The sequence below is a fragment of the Trachypithecus francoisi genome, unplaced genomic scaffold (assembly GCF_009764315.1).
Source record: "Trachypithecus francoisi isolate TF-2019V2 unplaced genomic scaffold, Tfra_2.0 Lachesis_group7, whole genome shotgun sequence".
NCBI lineage: Eukaryota > Metazoa > Chordata > Mammalia > Primates > Cercopithecidae > Trachypithecus > Trachypithecus francoisi.
Window position 1 is genome coordinate 49,701,764 of NW_022681472.1, and position 22,530 is coordinate 49,724,293.

The following is a 22,530-nucleotide window of genomic DNA, read 5'->3' on the forward strand; positions in this document are numbered from 1 at the left end:
TGTAGATTGGCAGGACCTGCTTCGGGGCAGCCATGACTGGCACCTACTGTAAGAAGTGCTCTAGATACACCCCACTGTCTCAGCTCCCCTGAGGCCTGTCCTCCACCTCGTATCCTCTGTGCTTTGGGGAATCCACCTACAGAATTATATTGAATAAAAAATTAATCTTGCCAAATTGTCTGATGCCCAGATAGTAACACCGACACCTCCCCTTTCATCTCTCCCCTCTTGCCCATACATGTCATCTTTAGTATTTGAAGATAGCCTAACTAACAGGAATTTTTGAAGTATGTGCCAATCTCAGGTCCATAGGCATGCAATCCTCTTGGTAAAGCACTCGAATTCCATCATTAAGCAACCCCAGACACCTACTTTTTGTATTCTTTGTCATGTTCAATTAGTACACAGAAACTTCCTGCCTGCCAGCCAACAGCCTTTGGTCCCTAATTTTGCAAGAGAATAAAGCTTTCTTCTCCCTTGAACATTCCACTGTCTCATGAATTCTGATGAGAATGGATTCCTTTTCAAATATAAAATGAGACAAATGTGAAAGCATCTAGAACAGTCTCTGGTCCAAAGGAGATGAACCACAGTACATGTTGTTTCTTTTGTATAGATGATTCGTCAATCTCACTGCTAACTCCAAACAATTTAATTTCAAAGAAGCAACTCCCGACACTGAAATGGTAATTAAACAGGTAGCCATTCTTTAGTTACTTAGCAATTTCTTGCTGATTTCCTAGCCAAGACCTATAGGGAAACAGGTGCTACAGGGGTATGGTAAACCAGCCTCTTTTCCCTGTGACTGCTGATTTTGGCAAAGGCCACAGTAAATCAGTAACCATCAGGGTAAGAGCATGTCAGACCCACATGCGGGTCTATTTTAAGCTTCTTGGCTGGCACCACTGAGACTGCTGGATCATCTCCATGTTGTCAAAGCTAACCTCCAATACCCCTAAGGGTCTAAGGGTCTTATCACCTGCTCACAAGAACATCAGGCCAATCTGGTCAAGCATTGCTCATTTTCGAATCTGTCCTAGGGCAAATGGATGACTAAATGTTAAGATTCACATTCAGGAAATGTCATTGCATTTTTGATTATCACAGAAAGCATTTGTGTAAACAGGTGATTTTGCACAGTGCTTTCTTAGTACCATACTATTTTTGAAGCCCCTTCCTCTCTCCTTCCCTATCTTCTCGACAAACGATCCTGGGTTGTTTCAGTGCTTCTTTTCAACACTTTCCAATGTTGAAGTATCAACAGGTGCTCTGGTGGCTAAGACAGTCTGGGGTCAACGCAGTAAACCCAAGGACCTGTCCTGACCCTGGCCAGATGGCCATGTGATAACAAACAGCACTTCTGAAGCAAGCCCATTGGGTGGCTAAATGGAGCTCCATCTAGAAACAGGAACAAAGCCAGGCCAGAGGAGAATCAAGGTTGAGATACTAAAGAATCTTCTCCAGTTGTACCAGCGGTTGGTACGTTTGCATAAGGGTAGTTTATTTATATATACCTCTCACTGAACTATACAACTTTACAACCAGAGGACAAAACTTATACCTGTAAATGAGATTATTTCAAAGCCATCACTTTAGGCTTTATTCTGATTTCAAAAACACCTTGGCATTCAATACTTATGTCAAAATTCTTTTGACTATATTTAGTGGTGGCAAATACCAGTTTTTTTGAGAGTGGGTGTTATTTTTGGAAATATCCAGGTCATTCAGAACTAAGAAGAATAAGACGGGAAATCAATACTATTCTGGTATAAAACCAAAGTGTTGGTTATAGTAAAACAGGTTGGAGTTTCCTGTGCAGATCTGAAAACAATTTGAAAAGGGAGTTTTAAAAGTGCTCTGAATAATGGCAATGTCAGTGTGGAATGAGGGTTGCTACTAAGGTAACAGCTTTGAAGAGGTCATTTGATATGAATGTTGGATTCTTTTTTTTTTTTTTTTGGAGACGGAGTCTCACTCTGTTGCCCAGGCTGGAGTGCAGTGCTGCAATCTGGGCTCACTGCAACTTCCACCTCCCAGGTTCCAGCAATTTTCCTGCCTCAGCCTCCCAAGTAGCTGTGATTACAGATGCCCACCACCACACCCAGCTAATTATTTGTGTTTTTAGTAGAGACAGGGTTTCACCATGTTGGCCAGCCTGGTCTCAAACTCCTGTCCTCAAGCAATCCACCCGCCTCGGTCTCCCAAAGTGCTAGGATTACAGGCGTGAGCCACCACATCTGGCCTGGATGTTGGATTCTTACTACTCTATTTCACAACTATTTAAAAAAAAAAAAAAAGCTTTTTTTTTTTTTCTTTTGAGACAGGGACTTTTGTAGTCGCCTAGGCTGGAGTGCAGTAAAGCTACAGCAGCCTTGGCTTCCTGGGATCAAACAAGCCTTCTGAGTAGCTGAGACTACAGGCATGCACCACCACACCCAGATAATTTTTTAAAAAATTTTTTGTAGAGATGGGTCTCACTATGTTGTTCAGGTTGGTCTCTGGACTCAAGCAATTCTTCTGTCCTGGCCTCCCAAAGTGCTGGGATTACAGGCAGAATCCCACCAAGCCTGGCCAGGAAAAAGTTGGTAAGACAACAGAGAAGTCTAGTATGTACTTCATTTCTGGGTCATAAAGCGGAAACTCTTAAAATTTCTCTCATAGCTTCAGTTAAGTGGTCTCCATGTCCACAAAGTAAGGGTTAAGAGGCAGCGATCCTACGTATAAATGAATTTAAACTGATATTCTAAGGTTCTAAGATTCTCCATTCTGTTAATAACTTATTAGTACCTAACTATAGAATACAATGCACTTGGGGGCCTGGGTTTCCTACTTGCCAGGAGTTCTTAATCTAAAACACTGACCTGGACATGTCGATAATATCAAGAATAGCTAACACTTATATAACACTACATGCTATGCAATTTCTTAGCAAGCTATATATGTCAACTCTCTTAATACAGCCCTGTTATTACTTTTTACATTTTTATCTTACATGTGAGAGAACTGAGCCATGCAGAGTTGCCCATGACCACACAGAAAGCTGCAGAGCTGGGAATGGAACCAAGCCAGCCTGCCTCCAGCTGCACTCTTAATCACTAGGCTACACCATCCTACGCATCTATGAAGAAGAAATCAGATACATAAATTAATACGAAAAGGGCAGTGAAGAATATTTGCAAATTTATGGGAAGCCCATTTGAGAAGCAAAAAGGAGATGAAGGGAGGCAGATGGACCTGTAAAAACTGGGGTGAAGGCCAGATAGACTAGCCACAAAAGTTCCATGGGCAATCTGGGGATGGGCAAAGAGTCTCCTCTAGTTTATTTAGAGAACAGAGAATACAGCAACTTGAAAGATCCAGGAGTTATAAAGGACCAATTGGGGTATATAACGTTTTTTATTACATAAAAATCAGGTAATTCACTCCACATCATTTTGTAAACCTGACTGGCTAGTGAGAAGTTACGTGTAATAAATCAAAGTCAACTTATTGGTGAACACTAGGGAAGATAAGTGCAATGCTCTACCTGCCATTTGCAAGGAAGCCTTCAGAAGCCACTATCCCGTAAAAGGGATGTATGGATGGAAGTCACTGAAAAGCCCTCGACATATCTTCCGTTTTACCACAGCCAGTACCAATGCCACCTTAAGTCTAATCTCATCTGAGGTGAAAACAATCTCATGGAGCAGAAATGGGACTTAGAGCAGAGAATGACTTGGATGAAGGTCTTCTGACTCCAAGTCCAGTGTTCTTTCCTTGTAACCATTCAGGGCAACGGAGCCAATATTGATTTCAAAACTCCTCGGAGAACGTAAGCACACATCTATGCTACAGAGAGAATTCCCTCATCACAGTTCCGTCTTGCTGCTGTCTACACCTGCTTCCTCTCCCTGGGACGATAGAAAACATGATGGGCGTTAATGTTTCTAAAATCTGCAACACATCAAATGAACGAAGCAACAGCTACTCTCGAGGTTCTCTGCTACGCCTTGTACCGCAGGCTGCCGTGAGCCGCAGGCAGTTGAGGTTCCCGTGAGGCTGGGAGCCGCTCCCGCAGCCTACCCTGGGAAGCCCGCACCCAACCGCGAGGCGCGGGGGAGGCTTGGCCGCTGGGCCGGCCACCCACACCACCGCATCCCCGCCAAGGTGCAAGGGATTCGAGGAAGCCTGCACGGCAGGGGAGCACCCCGTTCCTCGCGCCCCACGCACACGAAGACGTTGGAGCCGGTCCAGGCGCCTCCCCTCTCCCGACCCCCGAGCCTGCTCCACCAACGCCGCCCGGCTCCACAGCCCACCGCCTAGCCCCGCGCAGCCACACCTTCCACCCGCTAGAGGGAGGGGTCACGTGAGGCGGGCCCGCGGAACCAATGGGCGGCTCGCGCCGAATGGAAGGGATTGTCTGACCCCCGTGACGTCACAAAGCTGGCGCGGAGCGCGCTCCTCTTCCGCCCCCGCCCCACCCCCGGCCGCGGCCCTCTCCGCCTTCCCTCCCACTCGCCACTGCGCAGCCAATCGGGAGGCGGGAAGCACTCCAGCCCGAACGTGCGGGCGGGGCAGGGTGGCGGCCCCGCAGGGTAGGGGAGCAGAGTGGGCCGGCCGGGGGCGAGGGCCTGGGCTCCGGGAGCTGCACGGGGCTGAGTGGAAAAAGCGCCGAGCGGTGGCGTCGTTGTCGCCCCCTCCTCGTCGGGAAGAATCGTTTGGTCTCCTGCGGTGCCCGGTTCGTATTCCCTACTCCCGGCCACGAGCCGCCCCGTCCGGGATCCTCTACCCGTCCAAAGTTGTGAGGGGGAGCCGGGCGTGCTCGCGGACCGGCGGTCGCGGGCGTGCGGAGGGCGGGACAAGCCCTGGAGCGCCAGGTGCGCACCGGGGCGTCGGGGCTGTAGGGCGGGAGCGGTGGCGCTGGGGGCCGTCGGGGGACTGGGGGCTCGGGGCGGGGGCGGGGCCGCCGTGCAGCCCTAGCATCTTCCGGCCTCTCCGCGCCGGCTGTCAGCACCAAGGGCGCCGCGGAGACCGCGGCAGAGTGAGCTCCGGAGAGGCTGTAGGGCTGCGGCTCTGCCTGAGTGTCTCCCTGATGCACCCCGGGTCCGGGCTGGCCCCGCTGGCAGCTTGCCGCCGGCCGGCCCCTGTTCGTCTGGACTGAAGCGGGCACCCGTGGGGCCGGGCCGGGCAGGGCGGGACTGGGCGGGCAGCGGGCGGGGCTGCCGTACGCGTCCATGGGCTTCGCGCCCCGACTGGATGGAGGGGCTGGCCCTTGGGGCGCGCCCCTGCTCGCGCCTGGGCCCCGCTGTCTTGGGCTGTGGCTCTGCCTCCCCGGCGGGTTGGGTTGGTTCGGTTTGGTTGGCTTCCTTGTTCTCTCCACCCCTTTATCCCTCCTCCATTCTCTTCCCCCCTCCCAGCCCATTCACCGGGCTGGAGCGAGACCTCGCCCCTCCTCCGCTCCCGCCTCCCCGCCGCCGCCTCCTCTAATGAGCATCTCTGCCTTGCTTTCAATGGGCCGGTGCTGCTGTCGCTGCTGCTGCCCGCGCGGGTTGTGGATGTTGTCGGCTCCGTGTTGTGATGACAGGAGAATGTGTGTGTGTCCCGGGCCCAGACGAATTGGTAGGTATTCACTTAACTACCTGCGTTGGGTACCCAGGAAGGATGGTGACAGATTTTTGTGTATGGATGGTTTTAGGTGGGTCAGCGTTGTATTAAAGGATGAGATAGATTGGAAAAAGGGACAAGGGCGTCTTGGATTGGGATAGCTTTGATGCCTTTGTGAGTGCAATTTTTCAGGTAGCGACAAAGGAAACTAATCAAACAGGTACTGGCATGGTGCATCGTATCATTCTTCATTCATATAAAAAGATAGCAGGAGCTGTGAAATGGCTAGGCATTTCCAGAAAAATGTTGAAAAATCAGGGATGGTCTTTATGTAGAGTGTTTAATGCAATCGGATTACATAAACTGGGGTTCTGACACATTAAATGATTAGCATAGCTTTTCTTTTTCATTTACATCAGAAGCTTTGCAAAGCTAAAGGGCCCCGGAGTCGGTGCCTTAATAGCGTTTGCTAATTAATTTGGTCCGTGGGTCTATTGATGGAGTGGAAAAAGTGTCTTGGCACAGGCTCTGCTAAGCACATCAGTAAGAATGGATGGGTCTCTTTCCTGTTTCTGGTTGCAGTACATCTTTCTTTATTAGTCATTGGCAAAATCAGCCAAATCTGCCTGGGACGAAGATGCTGCGTGTAACGTGGCTGAGTCTAGATCACGGAATAGGAACTTTTCCGTGAAAATTGTGATCAGGAATAACTTGAAAATTTGACACTGCTCTGTTTTACCAACAGTTGTACGTGGATGCTGTTCTTATTGCCTAATCAAGAGCCTTCTACACTAATTTAACAAGCTTGTCAGCAAAAGTTTTGATGTAGAGGTTTTTCTTGTTGTATCAGTGGATATTCTGAAGGATGTTAAGAGTTTTTCATTGCTCACTTACTGTTTATGAAAGCATTTGAAAGCACTTTGACTCCCAAGGGTATCTGATCTGATGGAGAGAATATATCACTTGTACCGATGAGGATAGAACGCTCATTAATCACAGCAGTTTTCATAAATTCCAACTTCCCTAGGAATTTTGTCTTTTGAAGGCATGTCAGGAGTTGGGGCATTAGGTTATAATCTCAGTCCATGTGCTAAGCCTCTGCATAACTGAAAGATACAGTCAATAAAATTCACTCTCATTTTTTTGTTTTTAATCTCAAGAACTTTTGCCTTGAAGGAAAAATGTAGTGGAGAATTTGTTTGATGTTTGAATATAAGTATTATTAAAAGCACCTGCTGTGTGAATCATTAGCTTTTTGTCACTAGATTTCATTCATTTTGCAGTGAACTACAAAAGTAGAAAAGATGTCAAACCAAGCCGGATGCGGTGGCTCACCCCTGTAATCCCAGCACTTTGGGAGGCTGGGGCGGGTGGATGGCCTGAGGTCAGGAGTTGAAAACCAACCTGACCAACAGGGTGAAACCCCATCTCTACTGAAAATACAGAATTATCCGGGCGTGGTAATCCCGGCTACTCGGGAGGCTGAGGCGGGAGAATCGCTTGAACCCGGGAGGCAGAGGTTGCAGTGAGCCGAGATCACGCCATTGCACTCCAGCCTGGGCAACAAGAGCAAAACTCCTCCGACCCCGCCCCCCCCCCCCCCAAAATGTCGAAGCAAAGGAATTTAAGGAAAGTGCAGGTTTCCTGGATTTGTTATTTCTTAGACAATCAAACACTGTTATGCATCTATCAACTCTCCCTCCCCCACCCACAAATAGTATTTTGAGTCAATTTATATTCCATACAGGCACATTTTCTTTTTTATTTTTTTCTGTAAGATTCTTAAGTTTTAAAGAAAGAGCAAATGCAGTCATAAAATTATGAAGAAAAATTGTTTTCATTAAGATTACATTCGTGTACATTTTTAATGATAGAAAACCTTTATACAAAGCACAAAATGAGTTGATATGCTTTCTGCGTGCAAACCTAAAAAGAGATACGATTTAAGTGTGGAAGCCGCTGTCATGTGGCCCAACATTTGAGCGCATCTTCTGGCTCAGTCATGTACACTTAACCTCTGGATGACTTTCAGGTATTCAGTTTGAAGTGCTTTTATTTAAATGGTTACTCCTGATGGATTCCTGGTTTTCTGGAATTTCTGTTTTTTCAGAAATTCAGAATACTTTTTTAGTTACAGATTCTTATTTCCAAAATTATAGCCATTACTTTCTATTGCCTGATCTTGTCTTCATTTTCGTAGACAAATCCCTTCTTAGTGCAGTTAAAATGATGGTACTTTCTGCTACTTGCAGAAGAGAATCTGTGTGGCTCGCTTATGTAGTGTGCTTTTTACAGAAGCAAACAAGAATCAATGATTATTCGGTGTTTAGTTTTCTTTGCTTCCTGCTACCCCGATTTATCACTTTTTCTCAAATTATTCTTCAAACAAGGTATATGAAAATAATATATAGCTAACATTTGCTATGATATTTGTAAATTCTTTTGTTTCTTAATGAGTTTAGCCCTGGGAAGGAGTAGTTGCTATTGACTCAGATGGTTTTATTTTCCATGTTCCTTTTTGTTTATTGCATTTGTTTATTTAAAGTATTTCTAAAGTGTGTTTCTTTATAGTCCAAAAGACTATTTTGAAGCAGTATCTCAAGAATTCAGGGAAAATATATTTTATTGAGGAAGAAGAGGGATTTTTTTCTTGCCTAAATTATCTAGATTAATGATATATTTATTAAATTTTCCAAATAAATGTCCAGAAATTATTTTCAGTGCATATAGAGAGTGATAGGAGTTTATTTTAAAGTTTGTAATTATATTGCTGTACCTTTTCAATCCAAACCTTAGACTATTATTTGACTATACTGCTTTCCTGGAGCAAATAAATACCTTTTTTTTTTTTAATGTGAGAAAAAACAGTTTTGGTCTTTTGAAATTTATTTTAAGTTTACAATTGACACATAGTATATATTTATGGGATACACTGTGATGTTTCAGTGTGTGTATATATTGGTAGACATTGTGTAATGATCACATCAGAGTAATTACCATATCCAAGAAAACATTTTTCTAGGGGTTAATTCTACTTTGGATCCATAGTAGATGAAAATATTTATATGGTTTTTCCTTATGGCTGCTAAGCAGGGGACATTGTTAGTAGGTAAATTAAGTTCTAGGACTGAAGCCATTTATGTTACTAACAAAGCTTTAGAGCTACTACAATACTTAAACTTTTTTTTTTTTAATCATGAATGGCACGGTAGAATTCAACAGTGAATAAATGAAACCTGAATTTTATTTTAAAGCCTCACTTCCATAAGCTTAAAGGCATGAATCTTAGAAAAGCCTTAGATAGCATCTGTTCCGTTGTGTTCATTTACAAGTTAGAAGAGTGAGACTCAAAGATGTGAGCTGACTTTTCCAAGATTATTTGGGAGTTGGTGGCAGACCTGTGCCCATTAGCCTGGCAAATTGCCACAGTGGTCTAGAGAAGCAAGTTTTGCAAGACCATCTACTGGGGTACAGGAGAGAAATACTGGAATTTCTTTTTTTATTTAATTATGTAGAAATTTTTCTGTATATGTTACAATGCGTATTACTATAGTAATATATGTATATGATGTATAAACATCTCTGTTGTTCCTCAACCTACATTCCTCAGAGTCGACTGAGATACACACCTCATCCAGCATATGCTACCTTTTGCAAGCCAAAGGAGAACTGGTGGCAGTAATTTATGAATTTAACACTTTTGATCATAGCCATGTGTAATCATGCCAAAATTGACCACAGGTCTATGTAAAGGATCTTAATAAATGGAAGAAGTCCCTGTGTAAAATGGGAGATTTCAAGGCATTTTTTAAGGATAGGGAGATAGAAGGATGATTGGTCAGGTAGACTGCTACTGTATAATGTTATATAACCTTCATCTTCTCAGCTTTCCCCAGCCAAATCTGTTGTACATTCTGCACAGTTTGTACTGCACAAAGAAGAACAAAGAAAAGAGAAAATTGAAGTTTGAGTACAGGAGCCAGGAGTTCAGTCCTGGTTCCACGAATGATTGGGAGTTGTGCCTACCAGAATATACCCTGTAGAAATAGTACATGATGTGTGTATAAAATGTAGTGCCTTCCAGCAAAGGCTTAGCATGTAGATTGACTTGCTTAATATTTGTTATAAAGGCAAAGCTAGATTAAGTATCCTGAAATGTAACTCTTTTCTTTTGTACATCTGTCTAATTTGCTGTCTAGGAATCCCAGTCAGAAGTTCCAGCCTGCCACTGTTCTCTGATGCCATGCCAGCACCAACTCAACTGTTTTTTCCTCTGATCCGTAACTGTGAACTGAGCAGGATCTGTGGCACTGCATGTTACTGCCACCACAAACATCTCTGTTGTTCCTCATCCTACATTCCTCAGAGTCGACTGAGATACACACCTCATCCAGCATATGCTACCTTTTGCAGGCCAAAGGAGAACTGGTGGCAGTACACCCAAGGAAGGAGATATGCTTCCACACCACAGAAATTTTACCTCACACCTCCACAAGTCAATAGCATCCTTAAAGCTAATGAATACAGTTTCAAAGTGCCAGAATTTGATGGCAAAAATGTCAGTTCTATCCTTGGATTTGACAGCAATCAGCTGCCTGCAAATGCGCCCATTGAGGACCGGAGAAGTGCAGCAACCTGCTTGCAGACCAGAGGAATGCTTTTGGGGGTTTTTGATGGCCATGCAGGTTGTGCTTGTTCCCAGGCAGTCAGTGAGAGACTTTTTTATTATATTGCTGTCTCTTTGTTACCCCATGAGACTTTGCTAGAGATTGAAAATGCAGTGGAGAGTGGCCGGGCACTGCTACCCATTCTCCAGTGGCACAAGCACCCCAATGATTACTTTAGTAAGGAGGCATCCAAATTGTACTTTAACAGCTTGAGGACTTACTGGCAAGAGCTTATAGACCTCAACACTGGTGAGTCAACTGATATTGATGTTAAGGAGGCCCTAATTAATGCTTTCAAGAGGCTTGATAATGACATCTCCTTGGAGGCACAAGTTGGTGATCCTAATTCCTTCCTCAACTATCTGGTGCTTCGAGTGGCATTTTCTGGAGCCACTGCTTGTGTGGCCCATGTGGATGGTGTTGACCTTCATGTGGCCAATACTGGCGATAGCAGAGCCATGCTGGGTGTGCAGGAAGAGGACGGCTCATGGTCAGCAGTCACGCTGTCTAACGACCACAATGCTCAGAATGAAAGAGAACTGGAACGGCTGAAATTGGAACATCCAAAGAGTGAGGCCAAGAGTGTGGTGAAACAGGATCGGCTGCTTGGCTTGCTGATGCCATTTAGGGCTTTTGGAGATGTAAAGTTCAAATGGAGCATTGACCTTCAAAAGAGAGTGATAGAGTCTGGCCCAGACCAGTTGAATGACAATGAATATACCAAATTTATTCCTCCTAATTATCACACACCTCCTTATCTCACTGCTGAGCCAGAGGTAACTTACCATCGATTAAGACCACAGGATAAGTTTCTGGTGTTGGCTACTGATGGGTTGTGGGAGACTATGCATAGGCAGGATGTGGTTAGGATTGTGGGTGAGTACTTAACTGGCATGCATCACCAACAGCCAATAGCTGTTGGTGGCTACAAGGTGACTCTGGGACAGATGCACGGCCTTTTAACAGAAAGGAGAACCAAAATGTCCTCGGTATTTGAGGATCAGAATGCAGCAACCCATCTCATTCGCCACGCTGTAGGCAACAACGAGTTTGGGACTGTTGATCATGAGCGCCTGTCCAAAATGCTTAGTCTTCCTGAAGAGCTTGCTCGAATGTACAGAGATGACATTACAATCATTGTAGTTCAGTTCAATTCTCATGTCGTAGGGGCGTATCAAAACCAAGAATAGTGAGTGGCTCTTTCACTGACAATTCTCAAATGATACACATTTAAAGGGCAGATTTTTTAAAAAGATACTACTATAATAAACATTTCCAGTTGGTCATTCTAAGCCTTTACCCATTTGATACTCTAGCTAGTCAGGTACTTTAAATTGACTTTGCAGCAGGGTGGCAGGGTCAGGAGAGTCTGGTTCTGCCTAGCTCAGATTTCATGGCACCTGCACTTGAAGCAAGTCACTTCTTTATCACAGGTGTCTTGAAACATTGGCTTCTTTTACCAACCTGAGAAAATTAGGATGACCTGGCAAATAAGATCTTGAATAGGCCAAAAGCAAGTATCTTGCTGTGTGTAGTCTCTTGGTTAAAGTGAAGAAACAGTACTGTTCACACCTGCAGACCCCTTTCTTCACTGAGATTCCAGTGTACGTGAGAACATATATGTATTGCATGATTTTCTAGGTGCACAGTCTATGCATTATTCATATACATTTATTTTAGCCTGAAGTGGTTTTCAAATCCAATTCTTTAAGCCATAAATGACCAAGATCCAAGCAATCTGAATTTGTTTTTGTGATTATTTGACTGGAATGCTTCTTAAGTGGAATAACTATACTCCGTTATCCACCCGATTTCCTAATGTAATTGAAACATTTTCTATTTTGCCACACACTTGGAGACAATAAGGGTTTTTAGTTTTATCTACTCTTCCATTGAAGTTAAATAAAGAAAAAAAGATTTTTTATTTGTATTAATGAAAAGCTTTAGTTTAAAATAAGGAGATCCAGAATAAAAAGAAGAGACTGATCTCTTCAATTATTGTCATCTGTAGCCACAAGCACACCACTCTTACATAATCCCCAAAGGCTTGGCATGCTGTAAGTGTGTGGTGGGTAGACTGCTGCCGGGGAATCGTACTTCTTATTTAGTAGTGATAAGACTTTTCATCATTTTTGGAATTTTAAAGATGACATATATAAAATAAGTTTAAATATCAATTTGGGGAGTAAGGTTTAATATGACCATTGGGTATTGAGACAGGAGAAAGTTTTTGTTTTTCTCCATTTAGACATAAGTCAATTAAAATATTTGGGTTTAAAATGACTAAATGCTTTAAACATATTGTAGCTTAAGATATATGTGTTAAGATATATACATGAGAAACTTTAAAAGGTAACTACTGTGCATGCCTGATGCTTAATAGAACACTTACTTAGTGACATCAAATGTTTGCAGCAGTCTCCATAATTATATTCAGTCCCTTCTAATACTGTATCAACGTAAATGAAATAAATATATTCAAATTGGCTTTTTGGGAGCTTATTTACTATGCATCAAATGGCATTTTGTTCCTGTGTTTAGTAGTGATCTGTATACAGCTGTGCATATACTTTCATCATTTATCCTAGCATCACTGTTAAAAAATGGCTGTGATTATGTTTGATATTCACCTGGATTTTAATACAAGCCAATATCAGCTTCCCATCATGTAATAACTTGGGTGTTTAGGAGTCTTTTCACATTTTGAGGGGATATGAACTAGATGTTCAAAGATTCCTTCTGGAGTGTGGATACTGAATCAGTGTAGTATTGGCTGCAGAATTTGTTTCAATTGAAAATAGACTCAGGAAGATTGCTGCTCAGAATATCATATAATGTTTATTTTTTGAGGTGTTTTTGTTTTTATTTGTGGTTTTTTTTTTTTTGGAAGTCAGCTTGGAACTTTTTTCCTGGGAAGTATTTGGGAGAGGGAAAGGCTGTACTATATATTTATTTCTAAATGTTTTGACTGGGCCTTTTTCTTTTAATGATATGTGTGGACTGCTCCAGCAAACCCTATTTTCAGCTACTATTTGAATGTTCTTGAACACCACCACTGAAGAGTTTCATGTTATACACCAAATAATGTCTCATCTCTATATAGTATAGGGAATATAAAATTGGTTTCCTGTGGTCATGATCAAGATAGTAATATTATTACACAAGAAACTTGGTCTGCAGTCTGAAAGCTGGTCTACTCTCTATAGAAATGAAAATGCAGCATGGAGTTGACATTGTAGAAATGAAAGTAATTGAGTATTAGAAATCTGAATGTACTGTCATCTAAAAGCAATTGTGCTTTTATTGTAATTGGTTGTCACTGTGATATGGTATCTAGAATTAAAGAATACATGTAAACTTTCATGGTATTTAGCCTTTCTTAATTTTTTTTAAAATTTAAACTTTCTAATGTATGTATTCAACTTCTGTATTTATATTTAATCAGTGGTTCATGATACATAATACACCCTTAGCTAGTTAAATGGAATGTTGGTATGGTACAGAGTACCATATTGGTAAGAAAACTGTCTTATAAAAGATGTATGTGTGTGAAGACATGAAAGTTTAATGTACAGAATGGTTGGAGAAATGCCCATGGTGAATTAAAGCTTTGTATCTGCTTTCTGAATGTCCTGTGTTGGTTTTTAATAACAAGATTCATTAGATGCTTCCTATGTATGGTAGATTATGTTTAACTTTAGGATCCAGTAGATACATAGTACTTCAAATTTGTAAAAATTGACGTAAAAAAATTTTTTTTTTTTTTTTGAGACAGAGTCTCACTCTGTCGCCAAAGCTGGAGTGCAGTGGCATGATCTCGTCTTACTGCAACCTCTGCCTCTTGGGTTCAAGCAGTTCTTCTGCCTCAGCCTCCCGAGTAGCTGGGACTAGAGGTACATGCCACCATGCCTGGCTAATTTATGTATTTTTAGTAGAGACGGGGTTTCATCATATTGGCCAGGCTGGTCTTGAACTCCTGACCTTGTGATCCACCCGCCTTAGCCTCCCAAAGTGCTGGGATTACGGGCGTGAACCACCACACCAAACCAAAATTGAGGTATAATTTAAACAAAATGCACAGATTTAAAATTTGCAATGTAACATTTGGTAACACCCCAATAAAGATATAAAACTTTTCCTTCAGAAAATTCCCTATGCCCCTTTCCCATTAATCCCTCTCATAACTATCGTTCCACTTTTCTCACTATAATTTTGCTTCTAGAAATTTATGTAAATCATACATGTACTTTTTTTTTTTTTTCAGACAGTCTTGCTCTGTCGCCCTGGCTGGAGTGCATGATCTCGGCTCACTGCAGCCTCCACCTCCTGGGTTCGAGCAATCCTCCTGCCTCAGCCTCCTGAGTAACTGGGACTACAAGCATGTCTCATCACACCTGGCTAACTTTTGTATTTTTAGTGGAGACGGGATTTCACCATGTTAGCCAGGCTGGTTTCAAACGCCTGACCTCAAGTGATCTGCCCACATCAGCTTCCCAAAGTACTGGGATTACAGGTGTAAGCCACTGTACCCGGCCTATATATGTACTTTTTATGTTTGACTTTTGCTCAATTTTTGGAGATTCACTTATGTTGTATTCATAGTCTGTTCCTTATTACTGAGTAGCATTCCAGTGTTTGAATGTATCACAATTTATCTATTCTCTATTGATGGATGTTGTCAGTCTCCCCCTCTTCCCCTTTAAAGATAATTTTTAGATTAATAATTCTCAGAAATGCTGTTTGGTTAAGGTGTAGCTTTAACTTTGCAAATAATGATTACCAGTAAGTTTTATGTTAAAGCTTTGATGATAGGACCCTTTAATGCCCTTAAAACAAATGGTGGGAATTTTTCATGGTGAAAAGTTTGGTGGGATTAAGGTGTGTGGTCCGTTGCTATTGGCCTCTCTGTTCCTCTCCCACTAAGAATTTTGTTGAGTTCATTAAGCTTGGTGTAAATTATTGTGTAAATGACAAATTGAGAAAATGGCAAATTATACCTCGGTGGGTTTTTTGTCTGTTTTTTGAAAAACGTCTCTGTCACCCAGACTAGAGTGTAGTGTTGTGATCACAGTTTATTGCAGCCTCAACCTCCTAAGCTCATATAGCTTGGTTTTTGATGGTTTGGGTTTATTGCTGCATTGGCCATAGTTATGATTAGGGATGAGGAAGGAAGAGGATGAAGTGCTGACTGCTGGGGATGGGGCAACTGACTTGAGTATTTCTGCTTTCATTGAACAAAGTTAACACTGCTTAGAATGAGCTTCCATGTTCACTAGTCAAACACATACCTGAATGTGGGTTGTTCGTTTGTCCTTGGATATACCAAGAGGATCTAGGTAACTGTTATCCTTTCCATAGGTTGACATATTTAATTCTGACTTTTTTCATAAATAATAGAACAATTGCTATTCATTGTAGAGTTTTTCAGACCTTCAAAAGCTGCGTTCTGTTAAAATTGATGCAGTGGTGCCTTTACTACCTAAACAAGCTGAATAAATGGAGACGTCTTAATGGCATCAGAGTTGGCTTGTTACAGTATGAAAGTCATTTGCTTTTTTCCTTTCAGAATGTACTTTAAAAGCCAAGCTTAATCCTATTAAATCCTGTGTGTCCAGTTCTTATGACAATGCAATTTATAACCCTGGATTGAATCATAATGCATAGCATTGTTTTCTAAGTAGGTCTCAAATTACAAGTCTTCAAAACGAATATATTAGGAATGATGAAATTTGTATACTCCATGTGCCATTAAAAATGGTTATCCAGGCCGGGTGCGGTGGCTCAAGCCTGTAATCCCAGCACTTTGGGAGGCCGAGACGGGCGGATCACGAGGTCAGGAGATCGAGACCATCTCTGGCTAACACGGCGAAACCCCGTCTCTACTAAAAATGCAAAAAGCTGGCCTGGCGAGGTGGCGGCGCCTGTAGTCCCAGCTACTCGGGAGGCTGAGGCAGGAGAATGGCGTGAACCCGGGAGGTGGAGCTTGCAGTGAGCTGAGATCTGGCCACTGCACTCCAGCCTGGGTGACAGAGCGAGACTCCGTCTCAAAAAAAAAAAAAAAAAAAAAAAAAATGGTTATCCAATGCATGTATATTAAGGTCCACACAATTTAGGCTCAGTTATTTAGCCAATATTTAGGTTCATAAATGGTCCCCATCCAACCCTTGACTCCCAGAAGCTCCCTATGCACAGAATGAGAGAAGCGTTTCCTTGAGGGTCCACCAGGAACTGTAGCTGCTATTTGTGAGTAACAGGTACCCAGCTTCAAAAGGACTGGATATTTCATCTGAGTTCATCTTACTACCCCTACCCAAAGGCAGGTGGAGGAGACAGTTTTCCATCCAAGATCCTGCCCAGACTGATGAATTCTCTGCTTTTCTTTCTTTTCTTTTCTTTTTGAGACAGAGTTTCGCTTTTCTTGCCTAGGCTAGAGTGCAGTGGCGCAATCTCGGCTCACTACAACCGCCTCCTGGGTTCAAGTGATTCTCCTGTCTCAGCCTCCTGAGTAGCTGGGATTACAGGCATGCGCCACCACACCCGGCTAATTTTGTATTTTTAGTAGAGACGGGGTTCTCCATGTTGGTCAGGCTGGTCTTGAACTTCAGACCTCAGGTGATCCACCTGCCTTGGCTTCCCAAAGTGCTGGGATTACAGACATGAGCCACAACGCCTGGCCAGTTCTCTGCTTTTCCAAAATGTATGCAGTTCACTGACTTTCTGCTTGTAACATGCTCAAAGTGCATAAATACTAAAGTGTGAGGTTAGTGATCACATTCAGCCTTTCAGAAACTTTAAACCCTGGGCACTAGCAACAAGCAGCCAAGAAGAGTCAACTAAAGATTTTATCTCACCCGTGGCGATGAACCAGATTGTCTTTTTGAAGGCCAGGAACTGTTTTATTTGCTGGCAGTGCTGCCTCAGAGACCAGCCTTCCAGCATGAACGCTGAGAAGAATGGGAAATGTGACAAGAGACCTAAGCTAGGAAAAACAAGAAGAGGCAAGGGAAAGAATGGTATTGGCAATTACCATTGTGATTACAGAGGCAGTAGTGGGGTCAGGGAGCATCAGATCCTAATAATTTGCACCAGTGACAAGGATGAGAGCAAAGCACCGGAAAGACAGCAGTGAGCTAAATGGTAGCAAGGTAAAGGACTTTAAAAATAATTTTTGGCCGGGCACGGTGGGTCATGCCTGTAATCTCAGCACTTTACAGTGCTGAGGCTGAGGTGGGTAAATCACCTGAGGTCAGGAGTTCAAGAGCTCCCTGGCCAGTGTGGCGAAACCCCATCTCTACTAAAAATACAAAAACCTAGTTGGGCATGGTGGTGCATACCTGTAATCCCAGCTACTTGGGAGGCTGAGACAGGAGAATCACTTGAACCCGGGAGGTGGAGGTTGCGGTGAGCCAAGATTGCGCCACTGCACTCCAGCCTGGTGACAGAGCGAGACTCTGTCTCAAAAAAAAAAAAAAAAAAAAAAAATCATTTTTAAACCCTTATGCGCACATATTTTATGGTAGGGCAGCAGCAATTGACATTAGCATGGCCATTTAGTCCTGGTCCATTAGATAAGCAAAAAGGAAAGTCTTTGAAACTGACCATATGGAAAGGGATCTGTGGTACTCAGAAGGATAGTTTTCTACAAAGAACTTTGCTTAGAAATTATTTTTCTTTGCTCCAAACCTGTAGATAAGTTAAATAGCCTAATTTAGCCTGATGAAAACAGAGATAGGATCATTAAGGCCCTGGTGTCGGGAGAGACAGCTGTGAGACTGAGCAGCCCAGAGAGAATGAGGGTTATTAAAGCAGGGCCTTGTTGACCATGAAGTCAGAGCTCTGTGGCTCCGGGCATAACCAGAAAACACACTGATGTTGCAGCCATAGTAATACTAACAGTAACCACAACTATTGTTTCTTGTGTACTTACTATGTGCCTGGTTCTGTGAAAAGTACACCGATTACATTTCCTCATTTTATCCTTGTGCTGGCTATTGTCTGGCCCATCAATCCCTTCTCAGGCTGTCTCTGCCCTGCTCAGTGGACCAGGAAGCCATACCCTGCAGGCTGTAGCTCCTAGGGCTCATTTGCCTCCTGATTGCCATTTCATTTCAACAAACAGGTAACACCAGCAGATGATCAGAGGGTGGGATGAGAGAGAGGCCAGGATATTTCTTCCTTATTCCCTCCATGCTGTGGGCTGCATCTCCAGCCTTGGCTGTAACCCTCACACTTCTCGTCTTCCATGATTCCAGGCCTCAGTGGGCTCAGGTAACATTATTTCCTTCCTTTGTCCTTTCGGGCTTAGGGAGGGTAATGACTTCTACTGTTGTTAGTCTCCTGGTGGCCCACCATCCTTTGTTTGTTACTTTACCCTTGTTCAAACCTCTATAAGAAATCCATTCATTTGAAACATCTAGGTTGTAAAGTCAGTTTCCTGCTGAGACCTGACCAACATAAGCTTCAAAGCAAGCTGAAGTATTATATCCTCTATTTTATCCAGCACAAAGAGGCTAGGTAACATGTCACACACCAAACAAATTCATGTCTGTATTTCAAAGCCTACATGTTTAATCAACAGCATGCTGCCTGGCCTCTCCTTGTAACCAGAATGATTCCTTTGGAATCGAGAAAGTCTGAGGTCTAAGTGGCCAATAAGCAAGTGATTCCTTGAGAAGCAGAAACAAAAATTGACATAGCCCAGCAGTTAACATAGCGCACAGGGAATGGAGCCCCCAACAGGTGGAAGGAGTGAGCTGGGGGCAGAAAAAACAGAATTATGGTTTTATAGGTTAGAACCAGTTGTTTCTCAGCAGTGCATTGCAGTACACAGGTACATGTTTCTTAGTTCCCTGTTTCAATTGTTGAAGTATTTATTGGTTAGCATAGTCCAGACACTGAGGATAGGTGTTAGGGGTGAAACGTGGTTAAAAGGTAGGGTCTGCCTTCAAGGAGCTCACAGTTTGGAGGGAAAATTACCATTGCATAAAATAATAATTACCCTTTGGTAATTAAGGATGATTCAGAAATTAAGACAAATACAAAATTTCAACAATAATCCAGAAAAAAGAGTGACTCTGTCCTGCTGTGCCATAGGACAAGGCAGGCCCTAGAGAGTCGGGGAAGTTTCATTAGAAGGGACAGTGCTTGAGCAGAGATTTTAAAGGGGAAAAGGGTTTTGCCAGGCAGGAAAGAATCCAGGGGCCAGGCTGGGTGGCTCACACCTGTAATCCCAGCACTTTGAGAGGCCGAGGTGGGTGGATCACCTGAGGTCAGGAGTTTGAGACCAGCCTGGCCACCATAGTGAAACCCTGTCTCTACTAAAAATACAAAAATTAGGTGGGCGTGGTGGTGCATGCTTGTAATCCCAGCTACTTGAGAGGCTGAGGCAGGAGAATCTCTTAAACCTTGGAGGCAGAGGTTGCAGTGAGCCGAGATTGTGCCATTGTACTCCAGCCTGGGTGACAGAGCAAGACTGTGTCTCAAACAAACAACAATAGAAAAAAAAAAGAAGAATCAGGCATGACTTTCTTGGAAGAAGGTAGAATTCATGTTTGAGGAGCTCTGCGTGCCTTTCATATGGCTAGAACATGCACTGGTGGGCAGCTGTGGTGGGTGATGAGGGAAAGGTACGAACAGCACAGAAGAGCCCTAAGCAAATACACAGTCACTCTGGAGCACTCAAACCTTTAGAGACAGAACTGCTTGAGAAGGCAAAGGCCAACCAAAACAAGCATGGATGCCAGAGTTGGTGGGGGCAGCCATGGGAGGAAGGACAAAGGAAGGTCAGCTGGACCCGTGCCAGGCTGAGATCTGGCTTCTAGCCACTGACAGGTAGGAGCCCAGACTAATTTAAGTGAGGAAGGGTTGATGGTTAAACAAGAGAACATCTGTGTGATTTGCATATTGCCATTAGTCATTTGTGGGTCTGCAGTCAAATTTAGTAACCTGGTGTTTAATTCAAACATAGTCATATTTTCATTCCCTCAGTTCCTTGGCTACTATAGTACACTTACTGAACACTACTCAGGTATTGGGCAACTTAAAAGCCACTGAACTTGAGTAACCTAACCAGCCATCCATCAAAGTCTTGGACCATGATAGCTGGATTGAATTACCAGCCGCAGGTTGGTTCAGTCCAATCTGAAGGGGTGGCCTGCCCCTCCACACCTGTGGGCGTTTCTCGTTAGGTGAAACGAGAGACTTGAGAAAAGAAATGAGACACAGAGACAAAGTATAGAGAAAGAAAAAGTGGGCCCAGGGGACCGGCGCTCAGCATACAGAGGACTCACGTGGGCACCAGTCTCTGAGTTCCCTTAGTATCTATTGATAATTATCTTTACCATCTTAAAGAAAAGGAAGTGGCAGGATAATAGGATCATTATAGGGAGAAAGTCAGCAGTAAGACATATGAATAAAGTTCTCTATGACATGAATAAGTTTAAGGAAAAGTGCTGTGCCTTGATACGCATATGTAAACATCTCTATAAACCTTTTTAGTGCATAAAGAGCAGCATTGCGCTAGCAAGTCCCGCCTTTCGCCCTAAGGCGGTTTTCTCCTTTCTCAGTAAACAGAACATACAATTGGGGCTTTTTTTTTTTTTTTGAGACGGAGTCTTGCTCTGTCGCCCAGGCTGGAGTGCAGTGGCCGGATCTCAGCTCACTGCAAGCTCTGCCTCCCGGGTTTACGCCATTCTCCTGCCTCAGCCTCCTGAGTAGCTGGGACTACAGGCGCCCGCCACTGCTTCCGGCTAGTTTTTTTGTATTTTTTAGTAGAGACGGGGTTTCACCATGTAAGCCAGGATGGTCGCGATCTCCTGACCTCTGATCCGCCCGTCTCGGCCTCCCAAAGTGCTGGGATTACAGGCGTGAGCCACCGTGCCCGGCCACAATCGGGTTTTATACCGAGATGTTCCATTGCCCAGGGGCAGGCAGGAGACAGATGCTTTTCTCTATCTCAACTGCCAACAACCGCCAAAAGGCCTTCTTTCCTCTTGTACTAGTCCTCCTCAGCACAGACCCTTCACGGGTGTCAGGCTGGGGGACGATCAGGTCTTTCCCTTCCCACGAGGCCATATTTCAGACTATCACGTGGGGAGAAACCTTGGACAATACCTAGCTTTCCTAGGCAGGGCTTTCCTGCAACCTTCGGCAGTGTGTGTGTCCCTGGGTACTTGAGATTAAGAGAATGGTGATGACTGTTAACCAGCAAGCAGCCTTCAGGCACTTGTTTAACAAAGCACACCCTGCACAGCCCAAAATCCTTTAAACCATGAGTCACCATAGCACATGTCTCTTGCAAGGACAAGGTTGGGGGTAGGGTCACAGATTAACAGCATCTCAAATACAGAACAAAATGGAGTCTCTTATGTCTACTTCTTTCTATATAGACACAGTAACAGGCTGATCTCTCTTTCTTTTCCCCACAATCTAGCAAGTGTGTATTGGGTTGCTTCACTGTTTTAGGTACTAGGGATACGTAGTAACCAGCCTTCAGGATGGCTCTTAGTGACCCCTGCCTCCTGATATTTATATCCTGTGTAGTCAGTACACTCCCAGGATTGGGTTAGAGTATAGCAGAGGCAATGAGATGGCCCTCCTGATATTAGATTATAAAAAGACACTGCAGCTTCTGTCTTGGACACTGCTTTGCTCTTGGATCACTGACTCTGGGAAGAGCCATGCTGTGCACAGCCTTCTAGAGAGGCCCATGGAAAGAAAGGGACTGAATCCTTCTTCCAACAATCACATGAGTGAACCTGGAAGCAGATTTTGAAGTCCCAGTGACGTCTTCATGGCTGCACCCTTAGTCGACAGCATGACTGACTTCATGAATGACCTGGAGCTAGAAAAGCTGTTCTCAGGTTCTAAACATTCAGAAACGGTGTGAGAAATAACTTTGTTGTTTTAGATGCTAAGATTTGAGTTAATTTGTTACAGTCTTGAGAATTTTACAGTTTGATCACACAGACACTGATTATTTGACTGTGTCTCCAACTTGGATTACCTGGTAAACAAAATGTGCAATGACCCCAAAGAAGTCACATATTTAAAGGTCACTTGGGTTCAAAGAAATAGAGGTAGATCTATATGTACTCTCATGAAAAGACTTCTGAGACATATTTAGTGGAACAAGTCAAATTGTATAATATGGTCTTTATTTATTTTTATTTTATTTACTTTTTTGAGACAGTCCTGTCACCCAGGCTGGAGTGTAGTGGTGCAATCTCGGCTCACTGCAACCTCCATCTCCCAGGTTCAAGCGATTCTTATGCCTCAGTCT

At 43.5% G+C, this 22,530-nt stretch overlaps 1 protein-coding gene and 1 long non-coding RNA gene across 6 annotated transcripts; one reads left to right on the forward strand and one right to left on the reverse strand.

Annotated features, from left to right (window-relative positions):
* Nucleotides 1-3,380: 3,380 nt before the first annotated feature.
* LOC117078881 lies at nucleotides 3,381-4,391 on the reverse strand. The gene is made up of 2 exons (XR_004435190.1): nucleotides 4,296-4,391; nucleotides 3,381-3,890 (listed from the first exon to the last, which is right to left on the reverse strand). It is a non-coding gene; the product is annotated as an uncharacterized LOC117078881 (long non-coding RNA).
* Nucleotides 4,392-4,438: 47 nt separating this feature from the next.
* Nucleotides 4,439-13,878, forward strand: PDP1 (pyruvate dehyrogenase phosphatase catalytic subunit 1). Of its 5 annotated transcripts, none has more exons than XM_033202396.1 (3): nucleotides 4,439-4,717; nucleotides 5,564-5,598; nucleotides 9,783-13,878. In XM_033202396.1, exons 2-3 carry the CDS (start codon nucleotides 5,568-5,570, stop codon nucleotides 11,438-11,440), a joined length of 1,689 nt encoding a protein of 562 aa, XP_033058287.1. In that variant the 5' UTR covers nucleotides 4,439-4,717; nucleotides 5,564-5,567; the 3' UTR covers nucleotides 11,441-13,878. The 5 variants fall into 5 exon arrangements, with proteins under 5 accessions (XP_033058287.1, XP_033058285.1, XP_033058286.1 ...); XM_033202393.1 differs by having other exon boundaries at nucleotides 4,585-4,856; XM_033202392.1 differs by having other exon boundaries at nucleotides 4,595-4,717; nucleotides 5,397-5,598.
* Nucleotides 13,879-22,530: the final 8,652 nt, after the last annotated feature.